Source organism: Lepidochelys olivacea, assembly GCF_965140295.1.
Source record: "Lepidochelys olivacea isolate rLepOli2 genome assembly, chromosome: 3".
NCBI lineage: Eukaryota > Metazoa > Chordata > Testudines > Cheloniidae > Lepidochelys > Lepidochelys olivacea.
In genome coordinates this window covers 115,024,574-115,041,303 of record NC_140413.1, presented here as the reverse complement: position 1 = coordinate 115,041,303, position 16,730 = coordinate 115,024,574, and the positions used below count along the sequence as shown (strand labels likewise).

Genomic DNA, 16,730 nt, shown 5'->3' with positions numbered 1-16,730 from the left:
CTAAGATAGCACGATTCTGTGGCCTGCGTTGTGCAGGAGGTCAGACTAGATGATCATAACGGTCCCTTCTGACCTTAATATCTATGTATCTATGAGCTTCTTTCAAATAGCACAGTGATTGCTGTACATCTGACAATACATTGAAGCAACATTTCTGGAATATACACAAGACTGTGATTAAAAAACACAATGAATGGAAAAGTTCCAATTTTATCACTTCTCTTTTGTAACTTGTACATCAGTTAAAGTGTACCCCAGAGATCAATTTATCCACTTTGGAAGAGAATTCATGCAGAAATGCAGCCATAGTAGCTGCAGAATTACAGACACTTCATTACATGATAGTACATAGAAGAGACATCAGTACCCATGTAGAACACAGAAATTACGGTTAGAATGACAAACTGAGACGAAAGGTTTTCTCCACTACACATTTACCAGCTCAGACTGTAAATTATTAAACTAAGTTTTCCACAGCATCTAACCAACTTTATTGCCAAGTATTTCAGATATCAATATCCATATTTATGTCAGTGACTTAGGAAAGGTTACATGGACTCAGGGAAGACATTTTAAAATGAATGATCTTTTCTTCATTTATTTATATTCCCCAATTAACATACAAATATGGGATTTAGTGAGCGCCATCTCTGCTCAGAAATACAAGAAACAAAGAATAACTTATAGATCACTTGAATGGGAGATGTCTCCTTCCCCATACCCCTGCTGGTTTCCTTAATACAATAGAAAGTGTATGCGACCCTTTGTGAGAAGGTCTGGAATTAGTGAAACTTTTAGAGGGAATGATGGTTCTTCAAACAAAGTCTGCACAAGAAAATCTACTATAAACTACGGTGACTACCTAGGGTCACTCCCTTTTCAATAAATGCTTCATTGCAGAGTAGCTGGATTTTTTTTTTTATAAGGCATATTGCTGGCTCTGACCACTTCTCTGTATATTTTACACAGCAACTCATAGGCACATACAGCCACACTTCAATAGCTAAGAGGAAGAGACAAAATAAGCAGTAAGATGAGAAATGTCTCAAACCAAACAAAATTAAAAAGGACAAAAGTCTGAAATAGGGAACTACAGGAGTTCTCAACAAAAATATGCCCTGTGGTTAAATAGTAGTGGTGTACAATGGAAGCGTCAGGACGACAGAAAAGTTATCTGTAATTCTGCAAACAAATATTTCACAGGATGCTGCATGTAAGAGATAGTTCATTCTGAGGTTCTTCTGTAGCACCTATGACCAACATTTCTGAGTTCCAACAGACACACTCACAATATTCAACTGGAGTCTAGATATAGCAAATTAAACAAATTTGGAACAAATTAAAACAGAGTAATAGAAAATGCTGATGGCGTATGTATAGAAATATGTATGTAGAAGTATGTATGTAATAGAAAATGCTGATGGCGTATGTATCAACAGCAAAAGCAAGTCACATAGACAAGAGAAAAAGTTGCCAATAGCCCATGAAATCTCTTTGTGAACTCACCTGTAGCCTGATAGCATGTTCATGTTTCCTCTTCATGTCATTAATATGCCATGCCACTCTCTGCATTGTATCTATGGCATCTAGCACCACATCATAACCCTCAGTGTCCTTATCCAGGTGGTTTTCTATTTCCTAATGAAGAAGCCAATAAGGAGCCAGTTATTTTCAGCCTGACTTTTCAAATCAGATGTAAGGTTGACAAGGCCTTTATTGTCTTGGCATCAAAATCCCTGAATCCAGTATTGCTTCCTCTGATATTAGTGTGTTATTGTCACCAATTTGGGCTAGGCACAGTTGGCAAGGCAAAGCCTTACAGCCTGTAGTACCACTGCTGATGCAAATGCACACACGAGCAGAATGAGATTTGAGCCACCAACACAGTATGTGTTAATATATACATACGTACACACACACACAAGTGATCATTCACCCCTAATTGGGCAGGACAGTCCCAAAATGTACATTTCAAGTCCCAGTCCTGGGCTGATTGACTCCGGAACAGCATTTGTCCCAGATTCCCTGAGCACTGCTCTGTGCCTGCCCAAGACTCAAGGTGGGAAAGTGTGTGTGTGTGGGGGGGGGGGGGTGGCCACCAGTAGTGTTACCACCTTTGAAATGCAAAAAAAATGCTCCCCACCCACCCACCTGGTAAGCTCACCGCAACTCCAATCCCCAACCATAAGGCAACCCACTTCAACATCCACTTATAGTATCTAGAGAGAGAACACATATAGATAAGACTGATAACATTGTGATGTGCTTCCATAGGGGCGGGCAGACAGCTGCTGTTATTTTCAGCAGTTCTGATCTGCTATCACTTAAACTGTGGAAGTGGGAACTCTGCAGCGTCTTTAGCTGGAATTTAACATTAGATATTCCAGTGTAGTGTGCTAATAACGCAAATCTTTAGACTCACATAAAAAAACCTGGCAGATTAAATTATTTTTCTGGCAACTGGCAAATTCATAAAAAAAAAAACAACCACCCAGGGTGGTCAAATACTGGGCCAGATGGTAACCCTTGGTGCCAACCTCTTCCCGGTGGGGAGGCATGGGGGCAGGGGAAGAAGGGAGCCTCCCCCGTCACCATGGGGCCCTGCCCCCTACTCCTCCTCTTCCTCCCAAGGCCCTGCCCCTAGCTAGGCCAGAAGTCAGAACCAGGCAGTAGTAAGATCTGCCCAGGGAGCCCCAGACCCTCCACCTGCCCCAGGGGAAAGGGGGAAGAAGGAGGACATGGGCTGCTCTTGGACACCCCAGTCCCCCACCCAGGGCAGGTGGAGGGTCTGGGGCTCCCCTACGCGGTTCTTACCATAGCCTGGCTCCATCTCCATCTCCTGGCCTACGCAGGGGCAGGGCCTCAGGGTGAAGAGGAGCAGCAGGAGGCAAAGCCACAAGGAGGGGCAGGACTCCTGCAGGTGTCCCATTTTTGCATTTTGAAAAACCTTACCACCGATCCCCATACTGCCCCTTTCTAGGCCAATGCTCATTTGATTTCTGAAAACAAATGGGTGTATGTACCCTGCCTACAGAAACTTGATTACATACAGCATTAGTCTGGGGTGGGGCAGAAGGGATTCACCAGATACTTTAAAATCTCTCTGTCTTTACTTTTAATTAATTAATATGATCTTGTAACAGAAACATATGTGGAAAATGTTAACCAAGCAGGAATTTCTGAGAATGTTCTGAATTCAGTCCAGTGGCTATAGCAATGATTCCTGCTTCCCCAATCATTACTCCTCACAAAAATACAAATAAATCATGTTTATAAGTATTTATCTTCCCTTCTAACCGCCCCCAGCATTTAGACATGGAGAAAAAGAACTTCTTCATCTGAAAGAAATTTTTGCACAAAATTGCTTACTCCTGACAGCAAGACACTCCCAAGCAAGACTGGAATTACAGACCGGAAAAAATCTAATTATTTGGATGCATTAACCTATTCAGTGTGTCTAAAACAATTACCATACGCTCCTCACTCAAAATGTATTTATATATTGTCAAGAGATTAGAGACAGAAAATGCTTCCACATGTAAAAAGTTGATCAACAAAAGAATACATATCTTTCAAAAATCTAGAACCTCCCAGTGTAGTAATACTGCAGGGAGGTGGAGGCACAGCAGTGCTAGGTAGAGATGTTTTTGTGTGGGCACTTACATGCAAAAGCAGGTGGTACTTTAAGATTCGTTGGACAGGTTTTAAAAGATATGATCCCAAAGGCAGAGAGTGTTGTAAAGCTTCTTGCCGTTCTCTGAAGAACTTGGCCAGTGTCTTGTTCCTCATGCATTCTGTTAGCACAGCCACCGATCTGAAAACATATAATAAATCTCCTTAAAGATATGCTGTTTCTGTATCTATGTACCCTTCCTTCCCCCTACTAGGAATATAAAACTCCTGCCAATCATGAAATTCCTGTATTAGTTTTGAGCCCAATCCTACTTTCCTTTCATATGCAGAACTCTTTTTGGAATTTACATTGCAGAATAAGGTCCTGATTTTATTAGTAGTAGAGGCTGATGGGGATTTATAAAATAATAATAATAATAATCCCTTAGGATAAGTACTTTTCACTTTTTGTATCATCATGAGTTGAAAGAAAAAAAAGTAAATAACCACCTTTGTGTATATGAAAAAATATTTTTGCTTGTATTTTAAGTGTATTCTTTACTTATACACCTTCCAAAAAGGGACAACACAGGAAGAAAAGGCAAAAAAGGGAACAAAATATTCCTACCTTGGATAATTGGTGCAGTACTGTGTATATATGTGAAAATCTTCACTCTATGTGTAGGGAGGAAAGATTATTGAATAATCAGATTTTATCAAAACTATCTACAAACAGAAGGATCAATGCACATTTTTCATTTGACAATGTAAATTCAACCATATTGTTGCCACTTATTACACTAATATTATCCCCGCCTTACAAAGTGTTTAAGGTTGTTCCTTGGCTACTCCTTTTTGCCCAAATCCTAACTGGATGCCTGTTTTCACATCACTCCACATCCTTGGAACAACCTCCCATGAAACATCTGCCAATCTTCCTTTCCCAGTCTTCCAAAAACTCTAAATTCAGCTATTGTACAAGCCTTGGAGTGAAAAGAAACAAATGACACTCTCTTCTCTGTTTACTGTTCTTTATTTACTGACTTGCATGTTAAGGGTCCTATCCCATGAAGTGCTGAATTCCTTCTGTAGGCATATGGACTGTCCTCAACTCCCAGTCAAGGCATCTAGCACCTTGCAGGATCAGATTCAAACTCTTTGGGTATAGGGAACCTTATTGGTTTGGCATGTAAATATACCACACACATAACAGTGCTATATAAATAACAGAAGTACTTGTGGCACCTTAGAGACTAACAAATTTATTTGAGCATAAGCTTTTGTGGGCTACAGCCTACTTCATCAGATGCATAGAATGGAACATATAGTAAGAAGATATATATACATACAGAGAACATGATACTGGACTAGATGGACCATTGGTCTGACCCAGAATGGTCATTCTTAGGTTCTTAAGCAATTAACTTCTGAATTTCCTGACTAATGAATCTTTTATCTTGACCTTGACATCTTTGTCACTACCTTAAAATTATTTTGCTGGCTTTATATTTTTTAAATTTATTTATTTTTCTTTACATAAAAATGCATGCATGTGTGCACCTGTAGAGTTAAGGACATGTTGAGTATGCAGTTTTCAGACTGTCGTAAGTAATTTCACATTTGAGCAGAGACTAAGCATGGAAAATATTAGCCACAAAGGTGGGTGTTTCAGAAAATTGTGTGTGTATGAAAACAGGAAGTTACCATTGAAGCTGTTTTCTAACTAACTTTAGTGGGGTTACCTGGCACCCATTGAAAAATGCAATTTCATAATAGCTTTTTGTATCAATTGGGTTCTAGGTGCCAGAACCTGGTTTCCCTTGCATTCCTGCTTGCTCCAAAACTTCCCCCCTACTCATCATCACTTTATTTTGCATGGGACCTTAAAAACAACATTTTTTTTTTGCATTTTGATGTGATGTATGACTGTCACCCTCTATCCCATGTTATTGGTGTGCAATTTATGCAGTGTTTTGGTATCCTGAGGATGAAAAAAAAAGTGTTGGGTACCTATAAAATATTTTTGAAGCAATCACTCTCCCCATCCTTGTGATTACAGGACTTAACCCTTGAATAGTAAACAAGACACCCAGATTCCACTGCAGATATCTTCATAAGCTGTTCTGACACAATGCAACACAATCACCATGCCCCGGGAGTGGTTCTTTTTGAGCAGTTATAGCTTATTAAAGCAAAAACCAAATATCTGTGCTGAAAGAAAGTCACAATTGTAATATTTGGAGTCCTAAGAACAGCGTCACTTCAGCACAAGGCTCTCAGGGGATAAATGGGTTTTAGAATGGTCATTGGACAGAACGAGCACACTCAGTTGCCTGTCTTCCCAGCCACACTTCCTTCAGTTACTTCTCTCTTCCCCTCTCACCTTTTCCAGTCTCTTCACTAGCGTGTGCCACCTTTACTCCCACTGAGTAGTATGTTACTTCACAAGTAGCCCCAATGAATCCATTGGAGCTATTTGCAAATTTAGGGACTACTCACCACGATAGAAGGGTGGTGCATTTTGGTCCTATATGTGGAGTCAATTTTGGGGACAGCTCAGTAATTATTTCAGCTTTTATCAGTTGATTTTAATGTCTTTTTTAAAAAAATCCTAATTCCAGGCCAAATTTCTCCAGGGGAATATAGTTCTCACAGGACTCATTTGTTCACTAATGTGCTATGATCTGGTATTTCCTTCTAAATACCCCACATCTCCGTTACTGATTTTTGGTTTGGTCTTGACATAGATATAGTTCAATAATTTATTTTAGTCTTTCATGCTTGGACTAATTTTGCTGTTACTGCTAGTTTTCATGGTGGTTTACATATGCCCTGTATCCACACCCAGAGACAATGAGCTTGTGTCATAACCTATTAACGTACATGCTTGGAATTAACAGCTAAGGGTAAAAACCATCTCAGTTAAAAACTAGGAATCAACCCAACCTCAGCCTGTAGCAGACATTACACTGAATAGTTGCTTAAGAAAATTATAATCAATCTAGCTATCACTCTCATTAAGTCAGGAGTGCTATAAAGACAATAAATATGATGAAATTCAGTATCAATTAAAGACAGACAACTACAATACAAAAAATATCAAATGCAAGTAGGAAAAGGCAAAATATAACAAGAAATCCTACAATATTATAAGTACAGTATATTCCCATGGCCACTTAATCATAACATACAATTTATAAACATCACCACATGACTTATGTACAGCACATAACATTTTCTGGGACCAGTAATTCATAATGCTTCTCTTCTGTTCAACTGAGAAGAAGGGCTTTAAACTAGGACATGAGGGGAAGACGTTTGAGAGAGATTTGTGGAAACTTCATGCCTCCCTTCAATAAACAGGAGCAGGAAAATCAGCTAAATTAAAATATAGTAAGGGATAATGGAACACCACAAGGTAGAAAACTGGGTGAAATCTGAAGGAAATGACTGCAATACTTGTATACGAATGCAAGGAGTCTGGGCAATAAAATGGAGGAACTGGAACTATTGGTGCAGAAGGTCAAACCAGCTATCATAGGGATTACAGGAACATGGTGGAATAGCACACTCATGCGTCCAACACAGATAGTGAAGAGTATGTGCTATTTACTAGACATGAGAATAAAGGTAAAGATGGTGGGATAGTTTTATACATCAATGAAGCAATACATTGTAAAGAAATATGAAGTGATAGAATGGACAAAACAGAATCTGTTTGGGTCAAAAACACTCTGGGGAAGGACTGTAAAAGATGTCCTTTGGGATAGTGTTAGGGGTCTGCTATAGACTCCCAGTGTCAGACTGGTATGGATAGTGATCTCTCTAATATTATTAGAGAGATAAATACTTTTGGGATGTGTGCAATAATGAGAGACTAACTTCCCAGATATAGATTAGAGAATAAATACCACTAACGTTGGTATGGCCCAGTTGTTCCTGGATGTGATAGATGACAGTTTTCTTTTATCAAATCATCACTGAATCAACAAGAGGTGGATGCAATTTTAAACTAGTAAGTAGTGAGAACTTTATGGAAGAGCTGGTTATAAGAAATCTCCTTGGATCGAGTGATCATGAGTTGATTCAGTTTAAATTAAATGGAAGGATAATGAAAACCAGTGTTATGCAGCTGTGAAAAAGGCAAATGCAATCCTAGAATGTATTAGGTGAGGCATTTCCAACAGAGACAGAGGAAGTGTTAATGCTATTATACAAATAATTGGTAGGACCTCATGTGGAAAACTGTGTACAGTTCTGGTTACCCATATTCAAGAAAGATGAATTTAAACTGGAACAGGTGCAGAGAAGGGATACTAGGATGATCAGGGGAATGGAGGGCCTGTCTTATGAGAGGAGGCTGGAAGAGCTTGGCTTGTTTAGTTTAGCAGAAAAAAAAAAAAGCTGAGAGGGGATATGATTGCTTTCTATAAATACATTAGGAAGGTAAACAACAGGGAGATTGAAGGTGGTGGTGGGGGGGGCAGAGCTCAACAGCCCTCAGGCTCGCTTCTAGTTTATAAACTTCCTAAAGCTCATGCTGCAGGGTTTCAGCCAGCCACCAGCAGGGCTCAGGAAGGGATTCCGTTCTCTCTCCCCAGCCAGTGTATTCTGGGAGGGTGGGTTTTTAATCTCCTTCCTTTGAAGCATCAGATATGGCCATGACTGAAAATGGGACACTGGGTGGGGTGGGTCAGGGTTCTGAGGTGGAATTCTCTCTCTCAGAAGCCGAGCTGGCTGGTGCTTGCTCACATGCTGACTGTCTAACTGATCGCCCTGTGTGGGGTTGAGAAGGAATTTTCCCCCAGGTCAGATTGGCAGTGACCTTGGAGTTTTTTCGCCTTCCTCTGCAGCGTGTGGGTCTGGGTCACTTGCCAGGATTATCTGGGTAAATCTGATTTAACCATTTCCCTTCCATTGCCATAGCCTGGAGCAACGGTGCATCTCAACCTCTCCTATTCTCTGCCTGTGGCACATACTAGCTTAGTCTCTTGCGGGGGTCTTATTTAGTTTGATCTCATTTCAGTTGTTGGGTTTATTGTGCAGGTGCTGGGTGGCCTGTGAAATACAGGTGGTCAGACTCTTCTGACCTTAAACTATGTATGACTTCATTTGACTGCCCTGCTTTTCAAACTTCATGAAAAAGGATAGGTTGTAAACTTTTAATAGAAAACATTCATTGTTAAATAAAAAAACTCTATCTAGCTTAGAGTTTTACACTGCTGCCCATCAATGTAATATCTGAGGATCTTTCTTGTAAAATCAGTAGCAACAGAGAAGTCTTCTTCATAGAATCTCTGGCACATCTCCCTTTTCAGGCTAAAATTCTGCTTTGCGCAGATAGGGTTGTCTGTTTTTTAAATAATAATAAATTTTAGTCTCGTTATAAGGAAGGACAAACCTATATATTTAAAATAAAAATAAATTTTAAATAAATTAATGACAAAATAAAAATTATCTGCTTATCTAGCGAGATACCACAGAAAATTCTTACACATTCAACATTTTAAAGTCTTTTTAAAAATAGTGGCATGTACACTGTTGCCCTCTGAATTGGGCCAGACTATACACTTTATACTCAAGGTACCTTTGGATTCACAAATGCATTTCATCACAACTAGGGCAGTATCATAACTGCATTAGATTTTAATAAGCTAGGTAAGCAGAAAGGCCAGTAGATAGTGAACCATGAACATTTTATCTACAGTATGGTATAATTTAGACTCATTCAAAGCTATAAATCTATCAGTCAACATCATATATTTTCCTAAATCAGTTGCAGAATTCCTTTGATGTTTGCAAGAGCTAAACATATGGATGGAGGTCAGACTATGGGCATAAATCTGCAATTTATAGTATGCAACAATCCCAAATTCTTAGAAACATTAACATCTTGTAGTATTAAAAGCAAAGCAACCATACTATATAAACTTTCCTAGATTTTACTTATCTATTTTTAGACATGAATGTGCCTTTCAACAAGGCTCATAGCACACTACAAAATTTAGTGAAAAATAAAATCTACCTCACTTCAGAGCTAAAGAAAGAGAACATGACCTATGAATAATCAAATCAAATTCCCCTATATTATGACCTGGTACTCATCCTCCCTCTCGCCCCCCATTTCCCCTTGCAAGAAGTCCCTGAGAGATCAGACGGCTTTGCACTGCACTTCTGAAGTCAAAATAATCAAACTCCCTGGACCAGCTTGGGATGAAAATCGCAGAGTTGAATGTTCCTCCACTAAGACTGCTTGGGTACCTGTCTCTCTACATTTACAGTAAAGACCTGTTAGCTCAAATGCCTCAGCTGATATCATCTGCTTTATAACAGATTCTAGGGAGAGGGTTGTACTACCAAGGTATGTCTTCATGACAGAGTTAGTCTGAGTTAGCCTAGCTCAGGTGGAACATTCCCACTGCAAAGTGCTACTCGTACCAGACCCATCTAACTGGGATGTATTTCTAGTGCAGTATCCCATGGTTCTTAGCAGTGCATTAAACTGGGCTGCTCTAGTCATTTGCCAGGTGCTCAGTCTCTCTAACCTAGCAGGGAGCTGCTGTCCATGCCAGTGACACGAGAACAATACTTTATGTAAATAACTTCCAAGGAAAGTTACTCATTACTAAAACAGACTGTTCTGAAGGTGAAAGCAAACAGAATTTGGTAGCAAGAACTTTTAATGAGAATCTCCCTAAGGAATTCAGTCTGCAAACCACAGTGATTCATAGAGCACCTGAGTGACTTTTCTGCCTCTGTTTCTTTTCTGCCCACTAAACAAAAATGTCATTTGGGATACATTTCCCCAAATGATGGGTCTTACTGATAGACAAGGTGAGTGAGGTGATATCTTTTATTATATTAACTTCTGTTGGTGAGAAAGACAAGCTTTTCAACTACCACGGAGCTCTTCTTCAGATCTTACTGGTGTCACGCCACAGCTTTACCAGAAGGGGATGCCAGGTTTTGGCCAAGTGGCAGCATGGCAGAGGGATTTCTTGGACAGTATCTATGTGCAAATGTTGTGAAAGTGAAGCAAAAATGGAGCAGACAAACGTGGGGTTAAAATGCAGTACAAATGAAGGGAGCAGTTAGACAAGAAAATACAGCCCATATAGAACTGTGGGATAGGACTGGAGGACTAACTGCACCCAGGTTTGATTAGCCTGTGTTCTTGCTGCAAAACAAGTAGGTTGCCAGCCCAGGCTGAAGTGAAACCCAAGTTAAATCATGTACCCTGAGCCATGCCTGTTAGCTTGGCTTAAAGCACCCTCAAGGTCGGGTTAGATGTTTTTCTGTGTGGATGGAAGGGAGGCACCCGGGCTACAGCCCAGGCTAACTTTGCAGTGAAGACATAACCACCCCACACACTGCCTCCCCACCACAACCCAGAGCCCAAACCTCAGAAACTAAAGTTAACACTTTGCATTGCACACAGAAATAGTTAGGAAGCCAGCAAAGTGGTGAAATAATGTGTTTCTCTGAATATTTTAAACCAGAGGAATCCCACTACTGGGGAACCTACACAGCGGCTAACTAACTGGACTATATCCCTTACAGAGTTCTGAAACCCAATTGTATCCTTGTGTGGAAGCTAAGATGAACACTGGCCTATGCAACAGCAGGAAAAGGTCTGACCAAGCCAAAGTTGTTATATTGACCTCTGCAATCACCAAATTGGATTTAAAGTGTGGCATGACAGGGACAGGCCAGATGGCTACAGAAGAGTGATTTTTTTTCAAGTCAGGTTTGAGGCTTTATTGCCAAACTAAGGCAAGTGACTTTCCAAGACATAAGAACTCATATGCAAGCTTACATAATCTAAGTTTAAAGATACTGTTTAAAGCTACAGCCCATAGAATGTCTTAATTTTAAATACACATTTCCTGCTAAGTATTGTATAGAACACCCGATACATGCGGTATGGGGGGGAGAGGGGGAGAAGCATACAGAAACTTAAACATTGTTTTTTTTCTTTTAAAAACAGAAACCAATTTGCTTACTGAAACATTCCTCTGGATACACAAATATTACATATATATATGCCTCAAAAACAGTCAAAATAATATTTTACTGAAAAGATCTCAATTCCAACAAAACTACATTTTTTTCATTGGCTGCACTCAGGATTGTTAGTAAAGACGCAAGTACGAAATAAAAGTCAGTAGTACCTTGCCACAGTGTCCAGTTCAAACAACAGTTGGCTAACAGACATCTGTTGAGCACCTCCACTGGAGAAGGCAGATATATCAGTCCCAGATTAAGGAGATCCCTTTTCCCTGGATAAGGTGACAGGGACTGTTTTTTTTGTTTTTTTTTTTTAGAAACAGAAAAGAATTTTATTGTGTAACACTTGCAAAGAGTTACCAAGAAAACAAAACAAACTATGCAACAAAACAACGCAAACAGAAGGTATAACACAGCACCTTTCAGGAGGGAGAAGTGTTCAGGCTAGCCTGGGCCCAGAGCGGGGGGGCTTCCTCGACACTCGTGGTCTTCCACCCCCTCGAGTTACCTAGTGCCGCGCCCAGTGTCACCGATCCTCCCTCTCCTGAGAGTGCCCGGTAAGATGGGCACGGCTGCGGGGTGGGTGGTTTGGGGGGGGGGTAGACACCCATGTATTAGTGGACCCCTCCTAGATGACAGGAATGATGGTATCCACAGCGGCAACGGCTGGGGCTGGCGTCTCTCGCTCTTCCCCTCAATCAAAGGGTCAGACGGAGGGAACCGGACAGGGTCACCGAGCAGAGAACCCCGGACAGCGCCCACCGCTCCTCGAAAGCGTCAAGGGAGTCGGTGGACGCCGCCCAGAGGAAATCCGCCCGGATACGTGAATGTACTGAGGATCGGAAGAAGGCCCCACAATCGCAGGATGTTTCATGGCCCAACCTCCTCTCTCTGGTTTTATAAATCGCTGTTTTAGCCAAGGCTAGGAGGAGGTTGACCAGAAGATCCCGCGACTTTGTGGGGCCACGGATGGGAAGTGTATAGATAAAAAGGTGAGGGGAGAAATGAAGCCAGAAGCGTAATAGAATATTTGTGAGGAGCCGGAAAAGGGGCTGCAATCTGGCACACTCTAAATATACGTGCACCAGGGTTTCCCTCACATTACAAAAAGGGCAAGTGTCCGGGATGGGGGTAAACCATGTCAGAAACACGCCTGTGCTCACAGCTCCGTGAAGGAGCCGCCAACTGATGTCCCCGACGGGCCTCGGGACCAAGGTGGAATACAGGCTGGCCCACCGAGGTTGCTCACCCTCCAAAGGTGGCAGGAGGTCCCGCCACTTTGTATCGGGGCGGGACACCAGGGTGTGGGCATGAAGGGTGTGAAGCGTGAGTGTATATAAATATTTCCGTGGTGCAATTTGAAAACTAACCGGCTGCAGTTCGTGCAGCCGGCTTGCAGTGAAAGGATGAGGGATTTGTTGAGATCTACGGGGTAGGGGCCCGATGGAAAGGTCTGGTGGGCCTGGAGTGAAGGATGGGTGGGGTGCGCCCTGGCACAAGGCTCGGCTAACATAAGCCTGAGCAGCGGGGGTCAAGGCGGCCTTCACCTCCCGAAGTACGCGCCGGGGGGTACGGGGGCTGGAGAGCCCCATGCGCAGAGCGAGCGTCAGGGGATCCAGCCAGTCTCTCCGGTCGTAGTCCAGGAGGTCTCCGACCCTCGTGACTTCCGCCAGGACCAACCTCTGGCGCTCCGAGCGGGACTCCGCCAACTGCGCACGAAGCTGGGGGTTGTGTAGCAGGGGCTCCGTGAGGAGGTCTGCTCCCACGGTGGCCGCCACGGACCTGGTTGTTAGAAACAGTTTCCAGGTCCAGAGGAGGTCCTGGTAGAAGACCGGCAGCCTGGAGAGGTCTCGCGGAAAACCCCTCGGAGAAAGATAAAAGAGCTGCCAGTCCTATCGAAGCCCTTGGAAGCGGCGCAGGAAGGCGTGCGCCAGTATGCTCCACGCCAAACTACGTGCACTATAAAAGAGCCTCTGCAGGGCCTGGAGGCGGAAAACGCGGACCTGAGTGTACAGACACTTCAGGCCCTGCCCTCCTTCCTTCAGGGGTAGATGAACTCCAACAGGGGCCCAGTGCATTCCTGACCAGAAGAACTCTAGAATCAATCTCCGGAGGTGGGTCAGGAAACCCGGGGCCGGGGCCAGGGTCTTGAGCCGGTACCAGAGCATGGACAGGACTAGTTGGTTAAGCACCAGTGCTCTCCCTCGGAGGGAGAGACATCGGAGTAGCCTCGTCCATTTCCGTATCCGCTCTATCACCCCGCCCTCTAAATTTTGCCAGTTCTCCGGCGGGGAAGGGTGCATGGCGGAAAGGTAAACGCCGAGATAGAGCAGTGGACCCGCACTCCACCGGATGGTCTGAAGTGCGGGTGGGAGGGAGCCCACCTGCCGCCAGTCCCCCACCGCCAAGCTAGAGCTCTTGACCCAGTTGACTCGGGCGGAGGAGGCTGCCGAAGAGATGGCCTGGCATGCCTCCACTCGCGCCATGTCGCCCGGGTCCTGGACCACGAGGAGTACGTCATTGGCGTACGCCGACAGGACCAGCCGCAGCTCCGGCTCCCGCAGCATCAACCCTGTCATCCTGCGGAGGAGACAGAGGAAAGGCTCGATCGCCAGAGCGTACAACTGGCCCGAGAGGGGGCACCCCTGTCGCACTCCTCACCCGAAGCTGACCGGTTCAGTCAGAGTCCAGTTGAGCTTAACCAAACACTCTGCGGAGGCATACAATACCTGGAGAAAACTCACAAACTGAGGTCTGAATCCAAACGCCTGCAGAGTGCTCAGGAGGTACCCATGGTCTACTCTATCGAACGCCTTCTCCTGATCAAGAGACAGGAGGGCGAACGACAGACCATCTCTCCGCCCGAGTTCCAAAAGGTCTCGGACTAGAAATAGGTTGTCAAAAATGCTGCGCCCTGGGACAGTATAGGTCTGGTCTGGGTGAATCACGTCCGCCATCACGGACCCTAGCCGCAGGGAGATTGCTTTCGCTACGATTTTGTAATCGGTGCTGAGGAGTGAGACGGGACGCCAGTTTCGTAGATCGCGGAGGTCCCCCTTCTTCGGCAGCAAAGCGAGCACCGCTCGCCTGCACGACAGAGGGAGGACCCCGCTCTGCAAGGACTCAGCCCAGACGGTGACTAGGTCTGGGCCGAGAATGTCCCAGAACGCGCGGTAAAACTCCACGGTCAGCCCGTCCATGCCCGGAGATTTATTGGTGGGCATGCAACGGAGGGCTCCCGAGAACTCGGCCAGGGTGAGAGGCAGCTCTAGTCGGTCTCGGTCGCCCATGCTGACTGTGGGGAGTTCCTCCCAGAGCACCCCGCAAGCGCCAGGATCGGTCGGATCCGGGGAGAAAAGGCTTGTGTAGAAGTCACGGGCCCTCCCACACATCCCCTCCGGATCCATGAGGGGGGTGCCGTCTTCCGCTAGAAGGCAGGTGACATGTTTCTTGGCCCCCTTCGTTTTCTCCAGGGCATAGAAGAAGCGGGAGCCGCAGTGACAGGGGCTGTTCCAGAACAAGCAGGAACTTGCTGGAACCAGTTAAGGCAGGCAGGCTAATTAGGACACCTGGAGCCAATTAAGAAGAAGCTGCTAGAATCAATTAGGGCAGGCTGGCTAATCAGGGCACCTGGGTGTAAAAAGGACCTCACTTCAGTTTGGGAGAGGTGCGTGAGGAGCTGGGAGTGAGAGGACGTGCTGCTGGAGGACTGAGGAATACAAGCATTATCAGACACCAGGAGAAAGATCCTGTGGTGAGGATAAAGGTGGTGTTGGGAGGAGGCCATGGGGAAGTAGCCCAGGAAGTTGTAGCAGTTACAGGAGGCACTAGACAGCTGCAATCCACAGGGCCCTGGGCTGAAACCTGGAGTAGAGGGCGGGCCCGGGTTCCCCAAAACCTCCCAACTCCTGGTCGGACACAGGAGAAGTTGACCTGGTCTGTGGGTTCCACCAGAGGGGGGGGTCTCTGGGCTGTTCCCCGACCTACATGGTGGATTGGCAGAGACTGTGGGGGTGGTTCTTCTCTTTTCCCCCATGCTGGCCAGTGATGACGTTATCTGAGTGAACGGCAGATTTGAGCCATGGACGTGGCCATACTGAGGGCTGCCATGAATCTCTGAGGCAAGCTTATCCGCCAATAAGTGCAGGACCCACCAAGGTAGAGGAGGAACTTTGTCACAGTAGTCATCTCTGCTTGGAGTCTGAAATCACCTTGTATGGGCCCACAGTTGCCAGGAAGTGTGTGTGTTCCCTCACCAACCCAAAAAAGCTCCTTACATGGACTATGAAGCCTCCTTAATCAACAAGCCTTGGCTACCTCAGTGCCACCTGTAAGAAAAACCTCAGTCAATTCAGCAAGGATTTCAGATGCAACAGAACAACCTGTACACCTCAACTATACTTTGCTTATACTTAGCTCCACCCAAGAGTAACACACAAGGCGAATACTGTCAAATTTTATTTGGAACAGGATGTCTCCTACACCTGACATCAGGCAAAAGACAACCTCTCCAATCCTCTCTCAACTCTTGCTGCTGTGTGGTTTTATATATATACATAAAAAGCACTTTAATGATCTTGCAAATTAAAAGCAAGTCTCCCCATCCCCATTAAGTTGCTGGTGGTGTTTCAGAAGCGTTCTAAATTTCTGGGTGCTGAGTGAGAAGTGCAGAGTGCCAGAATTAAACACTCCCTGACAACTCCTCACTTAAATGTGTGGAATACTGAAGTCAGTCTTCTAATTACATTGGCATCCTTACAATGAAAATGAGAGAGTGGGAGCTGGCAAGAAAATATATAAACGCACTCCGATGACATGAGCTGTAGCTCACGAAAGCTCATGCTCAAATAAATTGGTTAGTCTCTAAGGTGCCACAAGTACTCCTTTTCTTTTTGCAAATACAGACTAACACGGCTGTTACTCTGAAACCTGTAATTAAGCCATAGTTAAGCTTGCAATGGAAGCCTTTTATCAGCCACTGATTACAGTTATTAGCAAAAGCCAAAATGTTTCAGAAAACTAATGTACTGAAGTTAACATACTTCTCCTTCTAGATATACAAGGAGGAACCACAGTTGGTGTAAGCTGGCATTGTGCCACTAGCTTCAATG

At 44.2% G+C, this 16,730-nt stretch overlaps 1 protein-coding gene across 3 annotated transcripts in view; it reads right to left on the bottom strand.

Annotated features, from left to right (window-relative positions):
• Nucleotides 1–16,730, bottom strand: part of PLEKHG1 (pleckstrin homology and RhoGEF domain containing G1) — a 216,936-nt gene that overhangs the window by 25,876 nt on the left and 174,330 nt on the right. For all 3 annotated transcript variants that reach the window (XM_084625153.1, XM_084625154.1, XM_084625155.1), the window contains 3 exons: nucleotides 4,241–4,287; nucleotides 3,664–3,814; nucleotides 1,507–1,638 (listed from right to left, as the gene is read on the bottom strand). In XM_084625153.1, coding sequence (XP_084481279.1) covers nucleotides 1,507–1,638; nucleotides 3,664–3,814; nucleotides 4,241–4,287 — 330 coding nt within the window. The remainder of the gene's footprint in view (nucleotides 1–1,506; nucleotides 1,639–3,663; nucleotides 3,815–4,240; nucleotides 4,288–16,730) is intronic.